Here is an 11,643-nt window from a genome sequence, read left to right on the forward strand (position 1 = left end):
CAAACTGAAGTAAACAGATATCACGCAAATAGATGGATAAATTAGTTAAGCATAAAAAAAAAAACAAATTAATAATTAGAAGAATGAAAGTATGTCATTAATTGGATGAAAGGGGGATAGACGAAAACGCGATAGATGGGTAGATAGACAGAAATAAATAAAGTCTAAACTACTCCTGTAGTAGGATGATTGGACGGCAGTCAGGCCATGCACAAAAATAAATCAACAAATAAGTAGATAAATAAACAAATAGAATAAAATCACATACCACGTTCGGGCTCATCGTTGTAGTCGCCGCCAGCAGCACTTGATGAAGGTGCAACAGCAGAAGGAAGAAGTGGATCATCATATCCTCGTGTTCTCGTCTTGGAAGTTAAAGAGGCAATGAAAACCGAGACCGGAGATCGACGGTGTGTGTGTGTGTGTGTGTGTGTGTGTGTGTGTGTGTGTGTGTGTGTGTGTGTGTGTGTGTGTGTGTGTGTGTATTCACGCCTGGGAGGTATGTAATCTGGTGTAATTTGGTGTGTTTTATGCACAATTGGGCATTAAGTTGTGTATATGTGTGTGTGTGCGCGTGTGAGCGTGATTAACCATGGTCTTGGACCACGTGCTGAACTCGTGATTGACAGCTAGTTCCCTTCTTGATGAGAGCTCAGAGATTTTACTGGCTCTAATATATGCGTGTTGTTGTGTCACACACACACACACACACACACACACACACACACACACACACACACACACACACACACACACACACACACACACACACACACACACACACACACACACACACACACACACACACACACACACACACACACACACACACACACACACACACACACACACACACACACACACACGAGAAGCGATCGAAGCAAGACGTATCGAGAACACGCTTCGGACCACTAACCAGCGATTCGCCGACGAACGATATTGGAACCAACCAACCCCTACCTAGTTGTTTACACAAAACGAGAAGAGTGATACATAGTTTGAGTGACCGACAATGTAACAGTCTTTGTATCTTTATTTATTTATTTATTTATTTATTTATCACGATCAGTTACAAAAAATGAAAAAAACAAACAAACAAAAAACGAAGGATATAGGGAAAAAGAACCAACAAAAAGATGACTGGGCGTAAAATCGAGTCACCACTTGGAGTTATACCGAAAAAGACGTGCCTGAACGAGACCCCAAAGACATACCAATGGTTTGATAGAATTTTTTTTTTTCGGGATTCAACAAGGAAAATAACAATATGTATAGAGGGATAGATACGGAAAGAGAACGCAGGTTTAATAATATAATAAGAAATAGAGAAATCAATGAATTGTTAGATGGAATAATCGAACTCAAAAGTGAATGCAAAAGTATATACAAAGAAGTAGTCCTATTAGAAAAGGCCAATGAAGAAAATAACAGGGAAATAGATTGAAAATGGAACTACGAGTAAATAGGATAAATGGAGAAAATAAAAGATTGAAAAATAAAGATAGGAATGAGGCATTAAAGAAAGAGATGAAGGATCAAATATAGGCAGTGATCGAGAAAGTGGAAGAAAAGGTCAAAGAAAATGACTTCCAAGAAATAAAGAAGCAGTGGAAAGTAGAATAGGAAAGTCAAAAATGATTTTTTTAAAGAAATAATGGAGCAGCAGGTCAAGGAGAATGCTAAAGAAACGGTAATCCAAGTGATTTAAGAGAAAGGTAATTTGGTTAGGGATACAGTGAACAAAAAAAAAAAAATGCATTGTAATATATGGTATTAAAGAAAAGCATGATGTTCCTAGATATCAGAGAGAAAAAGAGGAAAAAGAGATCGCTAAAGAAATTCTGAAAAAGATTCAAGAGGAGGGACAAAGTTTAGATAAAGAAGTTGAAGAAACTTATAAAATAGATAGATACTCTAAAGAAAAACAATATAGGCCACTAAAAGTAAAACTTAGGTCACAAATAATTGCAGAGGAAGTACTATTTATAACAGCAAAACTAGCAAGCAGTGAACAACACAAAAATGTATGGATGAAAAAAGAAATGAGCGATGAAGAAAAAGAAAAGGAACTTAGAAATGAAGCGAATAAAAAAAATGAAAAGAGAACAGAGACTGAAAAGATTTTTTTTTTAAGTTGTGGACTTGAGGCTGAGAAAATAATATATCAGGAAAAAGGAAACAGAGCAGACAGAAAATGACGAGGAAGAAAGAAAATAATAAAATTAGCCTATACCAACATAGATGGAATGATTTCAGGACTGAATGAACTAAATGACTATCTGGTGTTAGAAAAAAAAAAACAGACATAATGGGAATAGTTGAAACTAAAAAAAAAAAAAAAAAAATCTACCACCAAATACTGTGGGACAAGGTCTATACAACTGTTGGATGAAGAATAGAAAGGAAAAACAGGGAGGGGTAGTATTATTTTTGACTAGGAAAGATTTAAATGTGACAAAGATAACAGAAAGAAAAAACAATGTAGAATCAATTATGATAAAAATTGAAAGCAACCACATGAAAAGTAGAAAATTTGTAGTAGTGTATGTAACCCCCAAAACACAGTCTTGGACAGAAAATAATCATTCCAAACTGTTGGAAGATACTAAGTATGAACTGACTGATATACTGAAGGAAAGAGAAAATATAGTAATTATGGGTGATTTTAACTCAAAATAAATATGTTGGGAAGAAATGGCAGTAAAGGGTGGAGAAGACATTTGGGGCAACATGCTGCTCGATATGACCACTGAATACACAATGACTCTGTGCGTAAAGGAAAATACTAGATACAGAAACAATGAGGAACCATCAGAACCTGAAATTGTGGACAGAATAGATTACAAAACACCAATAGGAAAAGAGTGACCATGTACTAATAGAATTCGAACTAAAAGAGCAAATAGACCTAAGAAGAAATGAGAAACATAGAATAGGAAGACCAATGTACAACAAAACGAATTTTGAGAAACTTAAAAAAAATCTGAAGAAAAGAGGAATATAGTAATTATGGGTGATTTTAATTCAAAAGAAATATGTTGGGAAGAAATTACAGTAAAGGGTGGAGAAGACATCTGGGGCAACATGCTGCTCGATATGACCACTGAATACACAATGACTCAGTGCATAAAGGAAAATACCAGATACAGAAACAATGAGGAACCATCGAGACTGAATTTAATACCTACGTCAGAATCTGAAATTATGAACAGAATAGATTACAAAACACCAGTAGGAAAGAGTGACCATGTACTGATAGAATTCCAACTAAAAGAGCAAATAGACCTAAGAAGAAATGAGAAACATAGAATAGGAAGACCAATGTACAACAAAACGAATTTTGAGAAACCTAAGAAAAATTCTTTCGTAATGCAAACTGGGAAAAATTCCTAAAGGAAGAAACAAGGATGGAAGAGAAATGGAATATACTAAAAGAAATTTATCATGAGGGAGTGAACAAACATGTACCACAACAAAAGCAAGAAAATATACATAAAGAACTGGTAAAATAAAAAATGTAGAGAAGCTAAGGATAAAAGAGACAAAGCCTAGAAAAATTGAAAAAAACGAGCAAATGGCAAACATACAATATATCAAACTAAGAAACGAATATGTAGAAATACGCAGCGATGAAAAGAGAAAATATGAACAAGAAATAAAAGAAAAATGCAAGCAACAACCTAAACTATTTTACAGATATGTGAATGGTAAACTAAAAAACAAACAAGAAATAGAAAAGCTACGCCAGAGAAGTTGTGAATATAAAGAAGAACAAGAAATGGCAGAAATTATGAGCAATCATTCCAAATCCATATTCACAACTGAGAACTCACCTGTGTGGGAGTAGGGAGTAGAGAGACAGAACCCCCCACCCCCAATGAAGGAAATAACTACAACAAAGAAGGAAATCAGCCTAAAAAAAAAAAAAAAAATTGATGTCAGAAAATCACATAGTCCGGATGAAATTGCAAATTGGATAAAATATACAATATAAACAAATGCTCACTCAAAGAAGGAAAGGTATCACAAGACTGGAAAATGCAAATATTGTACCAATATATAAAGGAGGAAACAAGGAAAATCCAACTAACTACAGACTGGTCTCCCTAACAAGAACAGTAGCAAAAATATGTGAAAATGTGATCAAAATGTAGATGGGTCAAACATCTGGAGAAAAAACTAAACTAAACTGAATCCAAATCAATTTGGATCTAGACAAGGAAGATCATTTACAACAAACCTGATCTGCTTCTATTCGAGACTAATAGAAATAATACAAGAGAGGGATGGGTGGGCAGACTGTGCCTATCTAGACCTACAAAAAACATTTGATAAGGTACCACACAAGAAATTAATAAGAAAAATAGAATCAATAGGTGGCATCGGAGGTAAATTATTGGAATGGATGGAAGACTTCCTGACTGGGAGAAAAATGAGGATAGTAATTAGAGACAAATACTCGAAATGGGAAGAAATGATAAGTGGTGTCCCGCAAGGGTCGGTGCTGGCTCCAATCATGTTTGCCATATATATAAACGACATGGATGAAGGAGTGGAGTGTTATATGAATTTCTTCGCAGATGACGCAAAAATACTAAAGTAAGAACAGAGGAGGATTGTGAATCATTACAATCAGACCTGGACAAAATCTGGAAATGGACTCAAAAGTGGGAAGTGAACTTCAATATCAAGAAATGTAGTATAATGGAGTTTGGAAAAAGTAAACACAGAATAGAGAAAAACTATAAAATTGGTGAAGAAAAAATAAAGTGAACTTGGAAAGAGACCTTGGAGTAATAATCAGCAAAGACATGACACCGGACAAATATATAAACAAAATAGTCGACGAAACCTTCGACCTATTAAGGTCAATGAAAGTGGCATTTGACTATTTGGATGAAGAAAGTATTAACAAAAATATTAGTTGCATTAATAAGACCAAAACTGGAATACGCAGAGACACTATGGACACCCAGTACTAAAAAGAATATAAAGAAATTGGAAAGAATACAGAGAGCAACAACAAAGTTGGCACCAGCTCTTTCCAAATTAACATACGAACAAAGATGATCCAAATTGGAACTACCAACACTGGTGCAGAGAAGAGAAAGAGGTGATCTACTGACTATCTATAGAATCATGAAAGGAATGGAAATCCTTGATAGGAACGATTTACTAAATAGTGACAATAGAAAAACAAGAGGACACGTAAAGAAACTCAGAAAGGATAACTAAAGAAGAGATCTGAAAAAAAAAAAAAAATAGCTTCCCACACAGTGTGCTGGATATCTGGAACAATGGGACCTTTCGCAGTGAGCGATTTGATACCGGACACCGCCACATTTTGTAATTCTTGCCGGAAAAACAATACTTTTTTGGGCAAGTATTATAAGCTTACAGAGGTGTATCGTTGTACATTATTGTGTCTGAAATTTAAGTCCATTAATTTCATGATTGCAAACGGCATATATCATTGTTTGAGCCTCTATTTATAATTACAGAAGATATTCGTAAAACAGCCTATAATTGTATCAAGCCAAGCAATTTGTCATTTTCTACCGACTTCAATGGACGTATACTGATATATACTTTCATTTGAGTGCACCAAGCAATAGGCAAATCCATGTAATGTATAGAAAATATAATTTTGCATCGAAGGCTTAATTTTTCCGGTACGATTACTAACCCTCGGCTTCTTGAATCTTACGTGGAGTCTGACACGGCACACGTGAAATTAGTCATATTTGTTTGAAAATAGCTCCCAGCAGATTTAAGAAGCTACTTTTTAACACAAACGTCGCTCACTTCAGTATACTCGTACGTCCGCCACCACCGTTGTTATCTTTTTATCTCACTGCTTATCTTCATATACAGGACGTGATAGTGATATCCATTATTTCTCAACACTCAGATAAAATGCATAAACCGAAATCAATATCCTCTTATTTCTACTGCTCATACTTACTTCAGTAAAAACAATTACCTATTTATAGTTTTATCTTATAATCAAATTAACAAAGCCTTATCACACACCAGTAAATAAAAATTATAACACTAAGAGTCATGTTTTTAATTTTAAATACACTTATGCAGCAATTTATGTCGTATTTTTTTAAATATCTGTTTCCAAATTAGCTAAGTCACCCCTTTGCCTCGTGAAATCCGAGACAATTGAAAATTCTAGCGCTAATAGGAATCTGCGAGCCTGACTGCGAAAGGTCCCATTTAGATAAAGAAACATTGTGCAAACACTATTCAAGATTTTAAGAAAAAACTTGATGCTGAAATATACAAAGACGGGTCCCACGAGCATAGCTCCCTTCCCGTATAATACAATTAGGTAAAATACACACACATACTCTAACTTCTTGCCCACGCGCAAGGAATGCCAACTTCCAGTGTGTAATTCGCCTCCGCGGTCTTGGACCACGTGATGAACTGGTGATCGACAGCTATTATCCTCCCGGGTGAGAGCTCAGAACTCCGTGTGAGTGTGTGTGTGTGTACGCACACGAACGATTTCTTACGTACACGTGTGTGTGTGTACGTTTGCATGTATTTGTATTTACCTAATTGCATTATACGGGAAGGGGAGCTATGCTCGCAGTCTTTGTATTTCTCAGTATCTACTTTGTTCTATTTTGTTCTTAAATTCTTATATGGTGTCTCCACACACTATCGTTTCTTCTAATTTGTTCCAGACATCCACCACTGCGTGGAAAACTATTTTTTCAAATCTCTTCTGTAACTATCCTTTTTGAGTTTCTTTTTGTGTCCTTTTGTTTTACTTTTATCCCACTTTAATAAGTCTTCTCAGTCAAGGACTTCCATGCCTTTTATGATTCTATAAATGGCCAATAGAACTCCTCTTTCTCTTCTTTGTTACAGGGTTAGTAGTTCCAGTTTGGTCTATCTCTTTATGTCAATTTTGAAAGTGTTGGTGTCATCTTTGCCGTTGCTCTTTGGATTCCTTCTAATTTCTTTATATTCTTTTTTGTGCTAGGTGTCCATAGTGTCGCAGTGTACTCCAATTTTGGTCTTATCAGTGTGACTAATATTTTTTTATCATTACTTCATCCAAATAATTAAAAGCCACCTTTATTGGTCTTAGTAAATTGTATGTTTCTCCGACTATTTTGTATATATGCTTGTCTGGGAACATATCTTTGGTGATAATTACTCCAAGGTCTTTTTTGGAGCTAACTTTCTTCACGTCATCCTTTGTACCGTGTGAGTGTGTGTGTGTGTGTGTGTGTGTGTGTGTGTGTGTGTGTGTGTGTGTATGTGTGTGTGTGTGTGTGTGTATGTGTGTGTGTGTGTGTGTGTGTGTGTGTGTGTGTGTATGTGTGTGTGTATGTGTGTGTGTATGTGTGTGTGTGTGTGTGTGTGTGTGTGTGTGTGTGTGTGTGTGTGTGTGTGTGTACATACTATGGCTCTACACCTCTTCTCATAAACACGCGTCCGTCCATATCTACGCGAGCGATCAAATTTGATAAAAAAATAATGTAACTTATCCTTATCTCTGTATGCGAGTAGGAACAGATGATAAAGATAAGATCCTAATACTTGGAGCGTGTGTTCTCTCCCTCCCTCTCCTCCCCCTTTTCCTCCATCCCACTTCCCCCCCTTTCCCTCTCTCCCCTTCCCCTTTCCCGTTCCCCCTCTCCCCCTTTCCCATCTTCCCCCTCTTCCCTTTGTCCCCTCTTCCCCTCCGTTTTTCCTCCTCCTCCTTTCATCCTTCTCCCCTTCTCCCCCTTTCCTTCTCTCCTCTTCCCCTCCCCTTTCCCACTCTCCTCCTTCCCTTCTCACCTCTTCCCCCTCTTCCCCTCCACTTTCCCCTCCCCCCTCTTGGCCTCCTTAGGCCTTAATCACGCACTCTACCTTCTTCGAGTCAACCCAGACGATTCTATCCACTTCAAAGTGTTGACAAATAATTTGTAAATAATGAAAAAATATAAATGAAGTATATTGAATAATTATGATGAATGACTGATATGATTATTTACAAATGAAAAAAGGTAATTAATGATAAATTATAGCTCTCTCAAGAGATGTGTTACGTGAATGTCTAGCAGAAGAGCGATCTGAGGATTCTTGTCTGTGCTACCTCCGTGCTAGCAGCACACGACAACGATCACTCGTGTGAAAACATGCACCGTGATGATCGCAGTGTTTGTTTGATTGTGAAGGGCATCTATGGTAACACGTGTTAACGATGTGCCCTGGTTTGTGACATTATGTACAAAATATTTGTGTTCCTGAAGGAGAGCGTTGGTGTAGCGATATCGAGTGCGAGATGTATGCCTTGATCTCGTGTTATGTGAGGGGGACCATGCGACCTGAGCTAATATGTGGGTGTGTGCGATGGGTACTGACTACCTCTGGATCTGGGTGAAAGCTTTGTCCCTGTCAGAGAATTTCCTGTGAATGGAATTGTGCTAGCTTTCTGGAGTGTGTCTGGGTGTAATTGGGAGAGTAGTCATACGTATGCCATGAGTGAGACTATGTGTTTCAATGAAATTTTGTTGTCTGAGACCCAGTCTGAGTTTTTGAGGCTTTCTCTGAGTTCACTAACGTTGAAGTTATTTTGACAGCTTTTTCTTTTGTGTTGTGTGGGTCATGATTGTAAGAGTTTGTCAAAGCGTATAGGTGGGAAAGTGCTCCAAGTGGCTCAAATGCAGAAACAATAAAAAAATAAAGTGTTCTACGAATTCATGATATGTTGAGGTTTCCTCAAATAAATCAGACTGGATGACGTCACCAGTTAGTGTGTTATTCTTATCTACTTTGGATGTTATTATTGGGTATTTTAGTCTTGTTGTCTGTAGCGTTTCTTCGTGTTATCTCTGATTTAACGTCATTGAGGAAATTGTGTGCAAGAATGTTCTTGCTGTTAAAGAGAGGTAATGTTGTCTCATTCTTGACTACGGTGATAAATTTTTGTGTTGTCATGGTGTTTTGAATAGCAGGTGAATTTTCTGAAAAGTTGTTAGCAGAAGGAGGGGATATATTTGTGTATTTGAATTTAGTGTAGAGCAGCTTTGTGTACAGGGTCGGTATGTCGAGTCAGAGGTTTGGACACGTTCGTTGACTAATTTATAAGAGAAATTGGTAGTGACCGTGTTGCTCCTAGGTGATAATGAGAACGAAAACATATCTACTTACTCAAGATGATGTAGGGGGTTTCCGATGCAGTTGGACGAATCGGTGGTAAGATGCACTGCTAGAAACAGGAGTAATTAATACAGTGTATTTGGCTGGTGAGTTGAATACATACACACACACACACACACACACACACACACACACACACACACACACACACACACACACACACACACACACACACACACACACGCACACACACACACATATATATATATATATATATATATATATATGTGTGTGTGTGTGTGTGTGTGTGTGTGTGTGTGTGTGTGTGTGTGTGTGTGTGTGTATGACGTATACAAAAATAAAAGAAAGGGACATGGAGATCTTGCAAAGGTAGATGCGTGGGGCGGGTGGGGTGAGATTATTGGCTCTTGATGCCGCGACAATCGTTGACTTTTGGTATAGTGACGTCCGAAGAGCGATGCGATGTTGGAGAAGGGGGGGTCATCCAACGTCTCGGTGTTGGCGTGGAGGCGGCGGGAGTCGTAGATGCTGGAGAATGCAGCGAAGAGGGGTTGCCTCGTAGTAGATGCTGGAGGATGCAGTGAAGACGGATTACCTCTTAGTAGATGCTGAACGATGCAACGAAACAATGCAGCGGTGCTTTGTTGTAGGATGCCGGATGAAGAGGGATTTGCTCTTAGTGCTTTTACGATGGAGTGAAGCAATGCAGTGGCGCTTCGTAGTGATGCTGGGTGATGCACAGGTTGGAAGTAGAACTCTTCGCTTTTGTAGTAGGATGCTGGACGATGAAGCTAAGAAGGGTTGCCCCCTATTGATGTTTGGCGATGCAGGGGAGAGGAGCCTGTGCCTCGACTCGGATGCTTGATTTCCACGAAGGTCATAGAGTTGGAAGATGGCTATGTTCAACCGAAGCCGCTGTCGTACAGTTGTTGATTCGGGGAAATGGTAGAGTTGTTTCTTCGGATCCCACGGTGGCACCAGAATGTAGATTCATAGTTTCTGTCTACATTATTGAATCACTAGAATTTGGAGAAGCAAAGTCTAAGCGGGCTTCTTTCTTTACTGTTCCAGTGTTTTCTTTGGTTTATACATACACTGCAACCTCCGAAGAAGCCTCGGGGAGTTGACAGATTCTACATAAATTTACATATATACAAAAGTTACCATATTTACATGTGGTTAAAAAGAAAATTAGTCGCGTCAGGTTGAGCAACGATGGCAGGCGTCGGACAGTCGCCGCTTCTATTGTAGTTGAAGAGCGCGGTCTCTTTTTTCCGACGTAGGTGTCAGGGCGTTTCACCCGAAAAGCTGGCGGCTTCCATTGTCCAAACAGGTGTTGTCTGGAAGCCTAGTCCTCGGGTCACTAGGAACAATAGGATGTCCCTTGGCTTCAGATCCGGAGGAACAATAAAGGGTCCCTGGAGAGTTAGCTTGAAGATGTTGGAGTACTTCTCGCTCCATATACGTGTGTGCACGCTGGGCATCAAAGGGGTTGACAACATTTATTAATTTGTTTATTCATTTACTTATTTATCTATACACATATTTTTCTATTTAATATATATTTACTTATTATTTTTATCTATCTACTTATCAACGCACTAGAATTACATTTTCTTCAAAGGAAACGGATCGCTCGTGTGTGTGGTTGGATACAATTGTAAATGTATTTGAGATGTATTTGAACTAACTTTCAATATATTTATATTTGTATTTTGGTATCCAAGAAAAATAAAACTATCAATTTTTTTTTCGTGTTTTGTGTGTTGTCATTTACAGGCAATTTGTGAAGACAAAGAAATTCATGCACTCGTTTATAATTTATTATTATCAGGGAAAAGAAAAGAGAAGTAAAGAAAAAGGTAAAGGAGGCAAAGAGGAGAGCAGATGTAAAATGGGGTAAGAGTATGACAGAAAATTTTGAAAGTAATAAAAAGATGTTTTGGAAAGAAATTAAGAGAGGAATAGGAGGCGAATCAAGTAGAGAAGAAAAGGTAAAAGGTATAGATGGAGAGATGATAATGGAAGAGAAGGCAGTAAGGGGAAGATGGGCAGAATATTTTAGGGAGTTGCTTAATGTGAAGGAGGATAGGGAGGGAAAGATAGCTGCAGTGGGAAATGCGAAGAAAATGAGAGTGATGAGTGAGGAAAATGGAGGAGAAATAAGGAAGGATGAAGTGAAGGCAGCAGTTAAGATGATGAAAGCAGGTAAGGCACCTGGTCTGGATGGATGCCATGCAGAATGTCTTAAAAAAGGAGGTATAGTGATGGTGGACTGGCTGGTGAGGTTATTTAATGTTTGCTGGAGAGAAGGTAGAGTGCCAGAGGACTGGAGGAGTGCTTGTATAGTTCCACTTTACAAGGGAAAGGGGGACAAGTGTGAATGTAGTAGTTTCAGAGGGATTAGCTTGTTAAGTGTAGTTGGGAAGGCTTATGGGAGGATCTTGATTGAGAGGATTAGGAGAGGAAGAGAGGGAGTAATTGGTGAGGAACAGTGTGGATTTAGGA

General features: G+C 38.2%; 1 protein-coding gene across 1 annotated transcript in view; it reads left to right on the top strand.

The window, feature by feature from the left end:
- LOC143019121 (zinc finger MYM-type protein 1-like) overlaps nt 1–11,643 on the top strand; it is a 73,649-nt gene that overhangs the window by 21,492 nt on the left and 40,514 nt on the right. Inside the window, exon 3 of the mRNA XM_076174816.1 lies at nt 10,419–10,560. Within this exon, the coding sequence (XP_076030931.1) occupies nt 10,419–10,560 (142 nt within the window). The remainder of the gene's footprint in view (nt 1–10,418; nt 10,561–11,643) is intronic.

This window comes from Oratosquilla oratoria, chromosome 36 (genome assembly GCF_046742065.1).
Source record: "Oratosquilla oratoria isolate Oo_2021 chromosome 36, ASM4674206v1, whole genome shotgun sequence".
Taxonomy (NCBI): Eukaryota; Metazoa; Arthropoda; class Malacostraca; order Stomatopoda; family Squillidae; genus Oratosquilla; species Oratosquilla oratoria.